The following is a 16,556-nucleotide window of genomic DNA, read 5'->3' on the forward strand; positions in this document are numbered from 1 at the left end:
ATCATACCATGAACCTGGAGACCTATTTACAGGACAAGAAAAGTGTTCTCCATTTGCAAAGAGACGGGTCATGACAGAAGAAATATTCTTAGCAATCATGAAAGTAAGGATGTAAGGAGAATAGAGTGCCATTAATTATTGCAAGGAAAGTACAAACCTGCCTGCATCCCTAGTAATGTCTGAAAGAACTGTTAGAAAATGGGGTTTGTCTTTATTGTGATAGAGTATCCTTCATCTGTGTTTGACTTATATCTGTCTGGTGATTAATAGGTACATACCAGTTTAAAACCCCTGAATCTTCTCCACCGGGTACACCAATTGGCAGGATCAAAGCCAGCGACGCTGACATGGGAGAAAACGCCGAAATTGAGTACAGCATTACAGAGGGAGAAGGGCTGGACATGTTCGATGTCGTCACCGACCAAGAAACTCAGGAAGGAGTTATTACTGTCAAAAAGGTAATGCCGTTTGTTAAATACCATACAAACAAGCACATTCACTTCTCTCTAGTCCTCGAGTAACCGAGACAATTATATCTCACATGAACATTCCTCTAGATTCTTGTTTTACTAATTATTTTTTTTAATGCCAAGTCTAATGGTTGGCTTTTAGAGGTCCTCAATAATCTGATTCATTCATTCATTTATTTCATGCTTTTAATAAATTTTTATTAAGAACCTCCTAATAAGTAAATAAATGATAGAAATAAATGGTGTACATTAAAGTACATAAAGTAAATATAGTCAATGAATAATAGACAGCGTTAGGCACTCTTCAAGATGCGGGAGGTGAAATGGTACATTCAACAGAATGGTGTCCACTCTCACGGAACTGCCAATCTAAGGGAGAAAAGAGACAAGGAAGCAAATAAACAAAACAAATGTGTAACTAAATTCTGATACATGCTTTGAAGGAAAAGAGTAATGCAAGCAGTGATAAAGGTAGCCTGAATTAAAGACAGGATATAAAAAGACCACAGAAATAAATTAAATAACACAAATCTCCCATGAGCTGTTTAGCTACTTTTTGGAACACAATAATAAATTTTTTATATTTCTGAATTCCAATTTTTGTCCTATGTACTTATTCACTATTTACCCCCCCCCCCAAATTGTCTAGCATCACAGAGCAGTACACAGAAGTGTGGCAAAAATTTAAAACCAATAAACTGTGTGCTTCAAAGCTAAAAATTGTTATTTTGGGGAGTTTTTTTAATAACTGCATTTTTATCATGTATGATATAACATTTTCTCTCTCCTTTAGCATACTTGCTGGTAAAAATAAGCACAGGTAGATGTAAATAACAAGAAAATCCTTTCCTCTTAAGCTTTGAATTACATGTCTTAATACCTGGAAACACAATAAAACATGTTTAAGTGACATCCAGACCAATGTTTTATACTATAATATAATTAGGAAGCCCATTTGTGTGCATTAACCTTTTTAATTTTCTTAGTGCCTTATCAGATTCAAACTGAAATTTTGCCTAGCCGACTAAATCACTTTCACTAATGTCTTGATTAATTGTGTTTCTAGTGAGCCTTGTCATATCATCATCTAAAACTAAAAGTCAGCAATAAGCATTTGGGTTCACTATGTCTCCAGAAGCAGAGATACTTTTTCTAAAGACCTCTGACAACAATGATCATTACTTTCGTTGGCAAGTAATTAGCCCAATGCCCTTATCAGGATATCACTTGGAATATTTTATCAACTCAGGCACATGCAAAAAAAAAAAAAACCATATTAAATCTATTTTATCTGAATGAGGAAGAGGAAGTCATGATGCAAACTTGTGGTTCTCAATTCTGGCTGCACATTAGAATCACTGGGGGAGGTATTTAAAAGTATAGATTCCCACCCCCACCTCAGATATTTTGGTTTAATGATCCAGGGTGGGGTCCAGATACTGGCAAATTTTTTTTTAAAGTTTTTTTTAATGTTTATTCATTTTTTAGAGACAGAGAGAGACAGAGAGTGAGGGGGGTGGAGGAGAAGAGATAGAGGGAGACACAGACTCTGAAGCAGGCTCCAGACTCTGAGGTGTCAGCACAGAGCCTGACATGGGGCTCAAACTCACAAACCGTGAGATCATGACCTGAGCTGAAGTTGGAAGCCTAACCGACTGAGCCATCCAGGTGCCCCAATACCAGCAAATTTTAAACACTCATTAAGTATTCAATCAAAGTCAGATTTGCCAATTTGCCCCTAACATGACTCCCTCTAGTCAAATACAAGAATTTTCTTTACAGGGGGTCCTTTTTTATACAAGACTCCTGCTTCCAGGTTCTCTTCCCTGTCCGTTATACCTTGCACCCTTGCACCCACTTTCAAGGCAATAGTGGGCATGGTTTCAGCCCACAATTTTCATCAGGATGGTGTGGCATCTCATGCCTTTGCCCAATATCACACTGTGTGGTGATGTCTCTAAGCAATATAACCACATTCACTACCCATGATTTGCACTAAAAATGCCTTATGTCTCGTCTTTCTGTGTCTTGGCTGCTTTAAATATGTCTCTTCTCCCCACCCACCCCAAGGTCTTGGACTTTGAAAAGAAGAAAGTGTACACCCTCAAAGTGGAAGCCTCCAATCCTCATGTTGAACCCCGCTTTCTCTACCTGGGTCCATTCAAAGATGCAGCTACGGTCAGAATCATGGTGGAAGATGTGGATGAGCCTCCTGTCTTCAGCAAACTGGCCTACATCCTACAAATAAGAGAAGATGCTCAGATAAACACAACCATAGGCTCAGTCACAGCCCAAGATCCTGATGCTGCCAGGAATCCTGTCAAGTAAGCACACTTCTGAGACATGTCTTTTTCATAAACTTCAGTTGATTGCTATTCAAGTATCACCTGCAAGTTAGAAAATTAATGCTTTCTTCCAATTAGATATTTGTATCTTCCTGAAAAACAACTCTAAACAGCATCTTTACTCTCCTTGCTCAACAATTATTTTAGCAGCAGCATAAGCCTAAAAAAAACCCCACAAAATTGGGGGGGGGGACACAAAATGATCTATAGGAGCTTACTGCTTACGTGAAAATGGTATAAGGTAATAGAACAGAATGGCCTGGAATTTTTCTTGAAGGTCTTAGATTTGTCAAACAGTGGCATGGAGAGAGCATTGTGATTTTTAATAAACAAGACACCAGGCCAATAGTCTGTTTTTCAAGTGTGGAAGAATCTATCCTGTAACACTTAGAGGCAGAATTACACTCCATTTGGACGTGTAATTATTTTCATTTTCAGACATGGATAAAAATAAGAATCATTTCATGATATATGTCTGCGAAATCCTGGGGAAATTAATAGAGCTGAATCCTAATTTATACTATGTAAGCGAGCTCTATTTTCCCCATACATTCCTAATACCTTAGCTGTAAATCATGCTGCAAGAAAACCTCATTGCTCTTTGAAGTCACAGATGCTTCAGTATTCTAGAATTTTATCATGAAGGCACTGGAGTCAACAACTTCCAGGCTTTAGTCAGTAGCTTACTTGACTAGATGAGAAAACTGCTAAATAAGAATATTATTGTGTAAATTATCCCCTGTAAAAAAAAAAAAAAAGTAAGTAGACTAGAGGAACTCTTGCCAGTGAGCCCACAGATATATTCTGATCAGGGTGCCTGCCTTATGCCAGGCATGTTCTAGGCTTTAGAGATACAATAGAGAACAACATCAAGTCCTAATCTCACTAAGTTTACATTTTAATTGGTGAAGACAGAAATAGGCAAACAACAAATATGTAATATTTCAAGTGAAATACATTGTAAGCAGTAAAATAAGGCAGAGTATGGAAACAAAGAGTATCTGGGGTACTATTTTAGATAGCATGGTCAGGCTTGCCCTTGGTAGGAAATCATTTGAGTAAAGACTTGATTGAAATGAAAGGATGAACCATGGTGAATCTGGGAGGAGAATGTCCAAAGAAGAGGGGGAAATGAGGGTAAGGTATGATACCAGAGCTTGCTTGGCATGAAGAGGAGTAGCAAGGAAGCCTACAAAGCTAGAAGAAAGTGAGCAAGGTGGGGAGTGGTTGGGAAGGTCTGAGGCAACAGGAGGTTTGGTAGGTGGTAAGTGTGGCAGGTCCTAGGGACATCTGAAGGTATTGGTAAAGACTGAGTTCTATTCTGATTGCGGTAGGAAACCACTGCAAAGCTTTGAATAGGAGTATTACCTAATCTAAACCTAATTTTTAAAGAGGATCACACTGACTGCTGCATGAAAAATATTACTGCAGATAAAAGATTTTGAGGTTCTAAGGCATTTTCTAACTTTTCAACCATGAGCCCTTTGTTCAAATGAAACCTGATAGCAAGTCCCACATCTAAAACACAAAAATGCACTGACTTACTTTCAGGGAATAGTTTTAAATCATTGGGAAAATAGACTCTGTTGTTTTGTCATCCTACTGGAATATCTATAGACTCCTTGAATTGGACTATGGTCAACCCAAAGCAGCCACATGTAAGCTCCGTGGATCAAGTGTTCTATATACATTTCATATTATTAATAAGGAAAATGAATGATGGCCTTTGCTTGTATAACACAGATAATTTTAAGTACTTTCACAACTATTCTGTCACTTGGAGTTTGTCCTGTGTAAGGAAAAAAAATCTCAGCAAGTCAATGTCAAGACTAATTTAAAAGTGTTAATGCGGGGCGCCTGGGTGGCGCAGTCGGTTAAGCGTCCGACTTCAGCCAGGTCACGATCTCGTGGTCCGTGAGTTCGAGCCCCGCGTCGGGCTCTGGGCTGATGGCTCAGAGCCTGGAGCCTGTTTCTGATTCTGTGTCTCCCTCTCTCTCTGCCCCTCCCCCGTTCATGCTCTGTCTCTCTCTGTCCCAAAAATAAATAAACGTTGAAAAAAAAAATTTTTTAAAGTGTTAATGCTGGAAGTTTATATAAATATGAGCTTTGTTACCTGTTTGATCATTCAACATGTTTTTAATTGAAAGAGATAATGTCTCCTGGGAATTTAGGCTGCATTTTTATGTCTATTTCACTTTTTATAATGAATACCATTTTAACTCACTGCATTATTTTATGTTTTATTAAAGGAAGTAGCTAGCTTGTCAGACTGGGTTGGCTGTCAGCTAATTTTAAAGTTTTCTATGCCAGCCTTTTCTTGGTACATATGGATTTCATATATAGATATAGATTTAAGGATAAAAATACCAATAAGGATAAAGTAAGGATATATTGGTATATAAATGCATATTCCAATAAGTCCTTTTATAGGATAAAATTGATTCTTATATTGGGAAAGTATATCCACACATAGTTTTTGGTTATCCAAGATGTAAATATTGAACAACTAGGTGCTAGACAATGTTAAGTACACAATTAATACTAGAGATCTCCTCCCCCAAACATTGATTTATCATTATGCAGATACAAGTTTTTAATTATTTAATTAAATAAAATAATTTTCTTCCAATAACTGTATCAGAAATGCCCCTTGACTTCCATGAAAGGGTATTATAAAATGTCACTCTGAATAGATATTATGAAAAATCTACCTGCAAACATACTTCCTTTCCTGACCTAAAATCTCCCTGACTTGAGAGGATACATTAGAAGACAAATTATTGAATCACAGAATATAATAAATTTGGGGGGGAGAGCTACCTAGCAAAATAATCTGCTATAATCATGTTAAGATTGATTACCTTGTTTCTTATCTGTTATGACTACAATTAATATGACTGGACAGTAAATATACTAGATATGAATTGAAATTACTTTGGAAAAAAAAAACAACAAACAAATAAGGGTTCATGTGCAAACATCACTCCTAAATAATGTAGAAATCTGAGGTTTCCTATTACTTTTTAAATCTCCCAATTAAGGGGGAAACTCATATACAGTTTTGGTATTTAAATAGTTACTTTCTCTTTGGTATTTAAATAGTTACTGCCTCCAACTAATAATTCTTCACCCTGTACCCTTTATTTCAAAGACTTGACTGGAAAATATTGCTTGTAAAACTTAAAAGTATAGCAGGAAGAAAACAAATAACAAGAAAAGATTACTGCTGTATATAATTGTAAGAGCTTGTAAGGACAATAAGCAGTGCATCTTAAGCTCAATTTTTTCATGAAGGAAAAAACATAGGCAAAAAATGTAGGCAATGATTAAAGTTCTTAAAGAGTCTATGAATCCTGAAATTTCCTTTTTGGGAAATTAATTATGTGCTATAAATATTTGTCATTCTCAAATTAAAAATGAAGGCAGTTGATCAAGTTCAATGCTGTTGCCTAAATTCTTAATAAACATTGATTCATGACACAAATTGCAAAAATAAGAGCTGTTTCATCTGTAAGAGATGAACACTTAATAATAAAATATTAGGTTTATATAAACTAACATTAAAATTCTGAGGTGGCCTGAGATACAGATGTAGAGATAGAGATAGAGATATAGAAAGGTATATAGCTTTTTTGAACTTCATTAATTCTCTTTAATATCAGGTTTAAATGGCCTACAATAATCAAATATCTACTTTATTTAGACCCCTAATAGATGACAAAAATATATTTTATTAAGATAATTCACCAGTTCTATATTAAAGCAAAATAATCAATTGAAATAGAAACTACAAGTTAGTAACAAGAGTTTATTTTTCTTGGAGCATTCATAATAATTCTACATGTGTATGAGTAGCTAGATCATTTACTTAATTGTATTTCTACTGAGCCAACATTCAGAATCTAGCTGAAATGGGCAATTCTTTCCCCTAATGACCTTAACATATAAACTCTTTTCTGACTTTTCTCTTTAATATCCCATACATAAAACAGAGTACATACATATTTCCCCATATATAGCTATTCCCAAAACTAGTAATAAATTTATAAAGAAGATAACATTTCTCAAAATTTACTAGTCTTCCGTCAATTTCAGTGTTGAGAAAACTCTGTCCTTTAATTTCTTTTTTTTTTTTTTAATTTTTTTTTCAACGTTTATTTATTTTTGGGACAGAGAGAGACAGAGCATGAACGGGGGAGGGGCAGAGAGAGAGGGAGACACAGAATCAGAAACAGGCTCCAGGCTCTGAGCCATCAGCCCAGAGCCTGACGCGGGGCTCGAACTCACGGACTGCGAGATCGTGACCTGGCTGAAGTTGGACGCTTAACCAACTGCGCCACCCAGGCGCCCTGTCCTTTGATTTCTAAGATACCTCTTGGTTTTCGTTGAATTCTCTCAACTCCTTAAATAGTTATCAAGTTCCTACTCGGCTCTGGGACTGTTCTGGGCACTGTTCTGGGCACTGTGAGTCTTCATTCTCCCATCATCTTTTTTTTTATGTTTATTTATTTTTGAGAGAGAGAGACAGAGCATGAGTGGGGCAGAGGGAGAGAGCGAGGAAGGCACAGAATCCAAAGCAGGCTCCAGGCTCCGAGCTGTCAGCACAGAGCCGGATGCGGGGCTCGAACCCACAAACTGTGAGATCATGACCCGAGCTGAAGTCAGACGCGTAACCGACTGAGCCACCCGAGTGCCCCCTTCCATCATCTTTTAAGTGATTCTGTCCTAAATATTTTTCTCCCTTCACTGGACCTTCTCTTCCTAGACAATTGAATAGGAAATCTAAGTTGTCAATCTAGCTCTTTTGCTTCCCAAACTTTTCTTGGGCATCTCAGCTTCAATATCAAAACTGGAACTTATGATCTTCCCCAAATCCTGTTCTTCTCTTGTACCAGCTGGGACAGCACCAGCCAACCATTCTCCTCAATTCAACCAGCAATCTTTATTAAACATGATTTGGATTAAAATCCACTGGTATATTCACATTGTTCTTAGGACAAATCCCAAATCCTTGCCGTGGCCAGCCCATTCTTCTGCAGTCCAGCCTCTGATTCTCTCCCCAATTTCATCTTTCTCCCTTTCCTACCTCACTAACTGCAGCCACACTAGCCATTTTTTGCTTCTTTCAACATAATGATTTTAAAATAAAATGGATAATAGAAAACTAGACAAATAGCCCTACTTATGTACATGAACACACACATATACATTAAAGTTCTAAGATTAGAGTTAAAATGTATTAATATACAAACTAGATACAAATTACATATAAAAAAACTTCATTGTTGATTTTCAAACTCATGCAACTTGTCTAATGGGTTTACATTAGGATCTCAATTGTAAAGAATTAATTTTCCAGAATGTTTTACTTAATATTAAGTTATAGATATTCAGATACGTGCTACAAGGTAGAAAAAATTCATGTAACAGACATTCTTGGAATAGTTGCAGGGTGTGAGAATAACAAATACAACAAGGACCTTTCTAGCATTGTATGGGGACAGATGGTACACTTGTGGTGAGCACAGCATAACATATAGACTTGCCAAATCATTATGTTGTATACCTGAAACTAATGTAACAGTGTGTGTCAACTATCATTCGATAAAAAGAAAAGAAAAGAAAACCATTCTAAATTCTGCTCTGCATTTTTAGGTATTCTGTTGATCGACACACAGATATGGACAGAATATTCAACATTGATTCTGGAAATGGTTCAATTTTTACGTCGAAACTTCTTGACCGAGAAACATTGCTGTGGCACAACATTACAGTAATAGCAACAGAGATCAGTAAGTCTAACCTCACAGAGCAACTGTCCCCAATTGATGGAGTGAGTGTCCCAGCAAGGGCTGGTGAAGTAACGCTGAAATTAGTCACCATGTACTGATATCCTATTCGATACCTATTGAGGGAAAGAGCCCTGTAATGATTTGTAGTGATGTTTCTTCTAGGCATGTGCTCATTCATTCACAAATGCAGAGGCAACTGTGGATGTTATGTAGTTCAGAAATAATAACATGAGAATGTACCTCTCAGATGAGGTTGAATTGGTACATATGGGATTCAATTCCAAAAAGCTTTATAAATCAGAACATTACAGAAGCAGCTGAAAAAATGAACTCATGGTTAGGATTGGTGGGGAGGAGAATCAAGTATATTAAAAACTGTAGGCATTACGTAGAAATATCTCAGATATCTCTCTCCTGGCTTTCTACAGAATTTCTATTTCAAAATCATTACAGAAGTAAGAGATATAAATTTTAGCTTTTCCATTGTACACCAAAGTGAGCAATCCAAACCACCAAGTAATCAATAAAATGTTTAGAGTGAATTTTATGGAAGTCACCATGAAATTAAAGGCAAAGAAAAATAATGCCAAATGAATGCTTCAAATAAAATGATTATACACAGTGAAAATTGTGTAATGTAAACACAATGTGTAGGCCTAAGTACATGAAGGAAAAAGTATTTTTAAAATAACATTTAAATGTTTAAAAATAGGCTTCTAAATTATAGCTCATTTTTTAGTTTTTGTTTTTGATTTTAAAAGTTCAAACATTTTAGCTCAGTTGGGTATCTGGTGTGAAATATTCCATGTCTAATGGTATATTACAGTAGTTTTCTTTGTCAACGTAACTCATGAGATTTGAAATGGCTGAAGGATATTGAATAGAATAATAAATAACCAATATGGGCAAAATGAAGCATTGCCTTGTGATAATGTTAAGAATTCTTAATTAAAAATTTGTTAGGTAGGAATACGCTCTTCAGAATTTATGTGGAGGGACTAATGCAGATACCAATGGCAGAGCATACTTAAAGCTTTAAAATTACAAAATTATTTTTTGCACTGAAAAGGACCACTTTTTATAACATCATGAAATTTTATTTTTTACTGAAGTAGTCATTTCATGCATATTTTAAGCTTTGTGCCTAATTTTTTTTTTTTTAAGATTTAATGTTTCTGTGATATATTTGAAAGTACTTACTAGTGATAAAGACCTTTTAAGACTTCATCTTTGGCAATTCTAACTTTGGAAGACTAATGTGGGAAACATTTTAGATGCAAAGGAACTTAAGAATCTTATTGTCTAAACGTCTTAACTATCTTTGATGCAACAGAAGCCCAGAGCTTATGTGAAACCAGCCCACTCCCATTCCAGGGCCTTGGCATTTACTGTTCCCTCCCTCTGGAGAGCTGGAAATATTCACATAGCTTAATTCTTTTTATTTGTGTCTCTGTACAAATGGCATCTCATGAGATGAGACTGAGTGGTTATCCCATGCAAAGTATCACCTCCATCTCTCTCCAATCCCTTTCCCTGTTTAATTTCTCCAAAGCATGTACCATTTCACAGTTTGTCTGCCCCCATTAGAATAAAACTTAGCATGCAGGATTTTTGTGATGTTCCCCATGTGTCCCAGCACCCCAACTAGTGGCTGGCACATATGAAAAATTAGATGGTCAGTAAATATTTATGAAGCGAACAAACAGATACATAAGTGAAGTGAATGAAGAGGGCTGAGTTCAGAGGTTCTAACTCCTGATTCTTAGACCAGGAATCTGTCTTCCACACTACCCCAGATACTTCACTTGTCCCTGGTTGTCAAACATGGGTGCGGCTCTCTCACTATCCTAGGTGAACGGTCTGGGCTTGGAGTCAGACAGACCCAAGTTTAAATCAAGGCTCTACTTCTCACTCATTATCTCTGTGAAGATGGACAAGTTACCTAACATATCTGTGCATCAGTTTCCTCATCTATACAATAGGGGCAAAAACTTTATTTACAGAAAAGGTTGTAAGGATTAAATAAGATAATATAGCAAAATGCCAAGCACTATGGCACAAAAACTAAGATGAAAACATCCTCTGGTTTCCTTGATCCCCCCCCCCACCCCGCCCCCAGCCCCCTGGCTCTTTCTTTTGTCCAAATGTTTTCCCATCTCCCTGCTTCTTTGGCTTCCCTTAAAATCTGCCTCTCAACTGCCTTTCCTGGATAAAGTTTTTCTTTATTTTTGTGTTATTCTGGGGGTTGCTATACAGTTGCCCTATATCAACACAAGTAGCTTTATCTCCTAGGTATTTCCAGCAGGTGTATCCAACTCCAGAAGCATTCTCTTTTGTGACTAATTCTTTTTTGTGACTAAGTTGGTACACAGTGCCTTGTGGTACTCAGAGCAGCCTTGGTGAATCTGTGTATGAATGAGAAAGGAGTGAGTGACTGTTGTCTAAAGGGGGTTGACAATCGACATATAAATGCCTATTCCCTTCTTTTTGGCATGTTGCAGATAATCCAAAGCAAAGCAGCCGAGTCCCTCTATATATTAAAGTTCTAGATGTCAATGACAATGCCCCGGAATTTGCTGAATTCTATGAAACCTTTGTCTGTGAAAAGGCAAAAGCAGATCAGGTGAGTTTCATAAGAAAGTAAATTAATTTAGTCAGATTAATTTAGATCTTCTAATAACTCAGACGATACACAGAGCTGAGGGCCAGGTTTGAATTAAGTATGAAGTAAATGCTAACAAAATTAATACTATAAATAAGAACAGAATGAATGTTTAACTTGCATAAGAGAACAAGCAGTTTTTAAGAACTGGAAGTTCATCATTCTCAAAGACTGATGTGGATTCAAACCAGTCCTGAGTTTTCATTAAAATAGATTAGTCACAGCTTTATGTGAAAAATCTTAATTGGTGAGCAGATACTTTTAATTACCATGTGTACAGAGAGGAAAGCAATAACTACGACATATTTTACAATTGCCCATAATTCATAGTTCCACTTACTTATATTGCCCATCTGTACAAGTAATACACATTCGTGAATGTTTTCCTGTTTTACACATTTGTCCCCACCTGAAATAGGTCTTTTCTACCAATGGTATAAAATTATGTTACAGTTTGTCGAAACAGCGGTACACTGTTAAAATACATGTTAGGGCAGGAAGTTGAAGTTTTGTTTTATGTACAAACTTTCTTTTTAGTTTTTATGCAAGTTGATGGTTTATGTATATGTCAAGACTGCATTTCTAAACAGGCTGTTGTACAGAGTGCCCAAAGTTTTTTAGTTGAAATGCTGTGGTAGATCACTGTGATATTTTATAGTTTTGTATCACTCTAGGGCAGTGTTTGCCAACCCAAGTGATTTTGCCCCCAGGGGACATTTTTTGATTGTCACAAAGAGGAGGGTGTCACTGGTATGTAGTGGGAGGAGACGAGGCTTGCTATTAAACATCCTACATACAGTGCCCAGGATAGCCCCAAAACAAAGTGTTATTTTGGGCTCTATTTCCAACCCATCATTTCATTGCATAGAGTGGACTCACTGTAAATTTTCTAGAGACTATCGTTTTTAAATTAAAATCAGAAATCATTTAGTCAAGCAATTTACTGCAACACTGTAAGGAATGCTTTTGAGTTACCAAAACTTTATAGCAGCTTTATGGTTTTGATTTTAGTTGATTCAGACCCTACGAGCCATTGACAAAGACGACCCTTATAGTGGGCACCAATTCTCATTCTCTTTGGCCCCTGAAGCAACCAGTGGCTCAAACTTTACCATTCAAGACAACAAAGGTAAAGGAGCCCAAGTTACTTTCTCTGTCTATATATTTATATCTTTATCTCTATCTATCTACTGTCATCACAATTGTTGCAATCCATGACGTGGTATGCACGTTAACATTGACTTTGCTTTCCGGTTCCAGATAACACAGCAGGAATCTTAACTCGGAAAAATGGCTATAATAGACACGAGATGAGCACCTATCTCCTGCCTGTGGTCATTTCAGACAACGACTACCCAGTCCAAAGCAGCACTGGGACAGTAACTGTCCGGGTCTGTGCATGTGACCACCATGGGAACATGCAGTCCTGCCATGCGGAGGCCCTCGTCCACCCCACGGGACTGAGCACAGGGGCTCTCATTGCCATCCTTCTGTGCATCGTGACCCTACTAGGTAAACTGCTTCTCCCTGCATCCTATCTCCCCATGAGAGGCACACACTGTTACTGTGACACTCTAGATTTATCCGCCTCCCCCATTAAGGCATACAGCCCGCTCTAGGTGAGTAGAGTTACATGCTGAGAATCTGTGTTGTTCAATCATGAACTAGTTTTTGTTTGAACATAGCTTTGGCGAATGAACAGATATGAAACTTGCCTATGTCTTTACCTACTCAGGGAATCATTCGCCAAAGAAATCTCTTGTCTGTTAGACTGGGAATGAATCCCAGGCAGGATTTGAGGGCACTATATAAATAGGCCCTTTTCATTTCATTTGTTGTTTAATATCTAACCTGGCAAACACTGTTAAAATGTAAAGAGTGAGAGTCACCCAGTATGGAGGGTGTGATGATGGCCCTTTGTATGAAGGTAAAGTTTAAAGATCAGTGGGCAAGTGGAAAGAGAAATGTGATGACTTTTTCTCTCTCAAATGGGAAATAAAGAAGTGATTAAATTTTCTTCAACCCAGCCAACTTGCTTTGATCTACCCATTTAAATAACTACCTTCTTAGCATTGCTCCCCGAATGCCACATACACAATGTCTATTATTTCTCAGACTCCCAAAAATAAATAACTTCTATGACTGAGGAAGTAAATCTGGGACCTAAAAGAAATGAATGCAATCAAGGTGAAAATCAAGGTTTAGCAATGATTCAAAATGAAAGTTTCATCCCCAACAAATGAATTAAGCTCACAGGTTGAGCTCAAAACACTTTACAGACCGTTGCCTGTTGTGAACTAAGAAATCAAATGTTAGTTAACTCAGTCCTTCCAAAAATCAAAGCAAGCTCCCCTACACAAAGGGAAGAAAGGGAAGAAGTGTCAACCCGGGGGGCGGGGGGGGGGGGGGGCTGACTTTTTCAAAACAAAAACCTGACAATTTGGTGACTTTGAGAGAAGGAAAGAAGAAAGAGTAAAGACCTACATTTTTCCAAGAAGAGAATGCCTAGGGATCCCTGCTCAAGAACTTCACATTTCGTATCATTTTGCTAATTATAACAGAAGTCTTGAAACTTAACTACAGAGCTGTGATTCTCTTTGTCAACGAAGATTTGGGGGAAGTATTTTAAGATATGAGGATAAATAAAAGCTGACAGTATGCAAAGACAAATCAGTGTTTCTAATGGTGTGAGTCTATAACAGTTGTTTTGGAAGAGAAGGATATGAATATTCTTTTTGATTAAAAAAAGTTATTTTTAGAAGGGCTGAATTGGCAGGGCTGTACTCAGGGAGAATTCCATGGACATTTTGTGGTCTGTAGAAAGAGAGCTGACTCTCATCTCATAGAAGTGATTTCTCCTTACCTTCATCATCTACCCATTTTCTCCTCCCCACTTTTTTCCTTACCTACTCCCTCTATTCTCCCTTTTCATTTCCTTCTCCAATGAATTCACTGTCTCCTCGTTACTCCTAACTTGTTTCAGTGCTTCTTACAGCTGGTCTATTCTCTTTGGAATTCTGTACCCAATAAGACAGGAAATAAATGGGATTTAACCCTTCCTAGGCTAACACCATGGGCTATAAACTGGGCAAGAGGCTTCACAACTGTTTTTCTCATTTAACCCTCAGAACCATCTGGTATGTATTTATCTGCATCTCAAATTAGAGTACTGAGGCTCTAAGATGTGCAGTCATGTAGCCGACTCACACAGCTAACAGGTGGTGGGACAAAGTACAAAACGCCGGTCTTCTCCCCCTGAGCCTCAGGGCTTCCACATTGCTCTCTACTTTCTTTGTGAGCTCACAGAATGTAAGGTAATTTCCAGGCTGAAAGAGCCCGAACTGAAAACAAGACCATTGAAGAATGTGGAAACAAACCTCAGGTTTTGTAAGAGAAGGGAAGCCACAACGATAGAGGAGGAAACCTACAGTCAACAAAGTGGATCATGTGGCATCTCTTATTTTATTTACAAAAATAAAACAACAGGGACACCTGGGTGGCTCAGTCGGCTAAGCTTCCTACTTCAGCTCAGGTCACGATCTCATGGTTCGTGAGTTCAAGCCCCACATCGGGCTCTCTGCTGTCAGCACAGAGCCTGCTTCGGATCCTCTGTCTGTCTGTCTCTCTCTCTCTCTCTCTCTGTACTTCTCCTGTGCTCTTGCTCTCTCTCACTCTCTCTCAAAAATAAATAAACATAAAAAATAAAAATAAAAAAATAAAACGACACTGAAAACAACTACTACATCTCGTGTCTCTGTGGTGCTTTACAGTCTGCACAACTGTTACATTTATTAACTCATTCCTGATGACAGCACTGGCCACTGTGTTAGTGCCTCTCTTTTACAGAAGGAAACACACTTAAAAAGGTGAAATCATTTAAGTGAGCCTAGGCAGGCTGATTTCAAGTGCCTTGCTACCTTCTAGCTTTATGATGGGATTTGAACACAGGTTGGTCCAAGCATTCCCCACTCAAAATCTCACCACTATCCTCTGGCCTCAGGGGATTGAGAAAAGGGAAGAGGTCAGTCACTGGGAAGAAAGCTATTACTTTCTCAGAATGTATTTTTTTTTTGCTCCACATGCTTAGAACTCACATCTTCAGTTTATAAAAGTTAGCTTTGAGAAAGATCTCCTTTCCAAAATTTCTGTTCAGATGTACATTGGGCTAAGAAGAAAAGTACAGGCAGTCGTAGCTGTAGGAGAATTAGGCAGTGAATGAATGCCTCTGATTCACCAAATGTGCCCTCTCTCTTCCAGGCAATCGCACTTCTGGGTGTGCATAGGACTAAAATAAAAGATACAGATAACCCAAGCCGGGGAAGAATTAGGAAGTGATAAATGCCTGCTATCTTGCCTTAAATGGTGGCACAAACCATTGTACATACAGGTTTAATTCTTTCCAAGACAGTTGTCTTGATTCTATTCTCTAACCCCAGAGGCCATCCTCAGTTACAGTCCTTTGTTTTGCAAACCCTTGTCATTGGTCACACGGGAATCCGGAAAAAAGCGTAGACTATGAGCATGCCCTGCAATTTTCCACCCTCCCGCACCTCAGGGTAAAGTAAAGATATACAGAAGCCTCCAGGCTCCACGTGACAGGCCGTGCCCTCCTCCTCTCCTCTCCTGGGCCCCCTCAGGTGCAGCCATAGCGTCTCCAGGCTGTTTCTCAAATACTCTAGGCACCTTTGCACCCCAGCCTTTCCTCCAGCTCTGTCCCCCTCACCCGACAGCTCCTCAGATAATTAATTCCCCATATCTTTGCTCAAATGTCACTCCTCTTAAACACACGGCCCCTCAATCATACACAGAAGTGCTCCTCATCCTCCTTTCTCTGATCACCTTTTTGTTTCCACTGTACATATCACCTTCTAATGATTTCCTTATTTATTAGACACATTATTTGTTTTTCAAGATCTCCATCCACCACCACAGCCACCTCTGCCCACCTCATTAGGACGGGGCTCTTGATCAATGTTTTTCATTGATAGTGTCTAGAACTATAGCTGGCACAAAGTAGGCACTACATAAATAGTTAGTAAAACGCCCTGAACGGCTGGGATGAATGAGGCAGGAGGATGCTGTCTGGCAGCAAATGACAATGTATACAGTTACACAATCGCACGCTTGAAAATGGCAACACTGGATATCCTTCAGAAAAAGTCTATAATCAAAGCACGCTTTAACGCATGGTGATTAATAAGGGTGTTGGCTTTTTAGTTTGACCTGGATTTCAATTGTTTGTACATGTGACATCTCTAAACCTCAACTTCCTCTGTGTAAAATGGGG

At 38.1% G+C, this 16,556-nt stretch overlaps 1 protein-coding gene across 5 annotated transcripts in view; it reads left to right on the forward strand.

Moving 5' to 3' along the window:
- CDH6 (cadherin 6) overlaps nt 1-16,556 on the forward strand; it is a 130,098-nt gene that overhangs the window by 106,129 nt on the left and 7,413 nt on the right. For 4 of the 5 annotated variants that reach the window (XM_040494535.1, XM_040494542.1, XM_040494550.1 and 1 more), the window contains 6 exons: nt 271-458; nt 2,541-2,794; nt 8,471-8,607; nt 11,109-11,230; nt 12,281-12,398; nt 12,530-12,781. In XM_040494535.1, the coding sequence (XP_040350469.1) occupies nt 271-458; nt 2,541-2,794; nt 8,471-8,607; nt 11,109-11,230; nt 12,281-12,398; nt 12,530-12,781 (1,071 nt within the window). Of the gene's footprint in view, nt 1-270; nt 459-2,540; nt 2,795-8,470; nt 8,608-11,108; nt 11,231-12,280; nt 12,399-12,529; nt 13,296-16,556 lie in introns of those variants that run through there. The other variant, XM_040494566.1, reaches the window with a different exon arrangement.

The sequence above is a fragment of the Herpailurus yagouaroundi genome, unplaced genomic scaffold (genome assembly GCF_014898765.1).
Source record: "Herpailurus yagouaroundi ecotype Mexico unplaced genomic scaffold, PumYag 29, whole genome shotgun sequence".
NCBI lineage: Eukaryota > Metazoa > Chordata > Mammalia > Carnivora > Felidae > Herpailurus > Herpailurus yagouaroundi.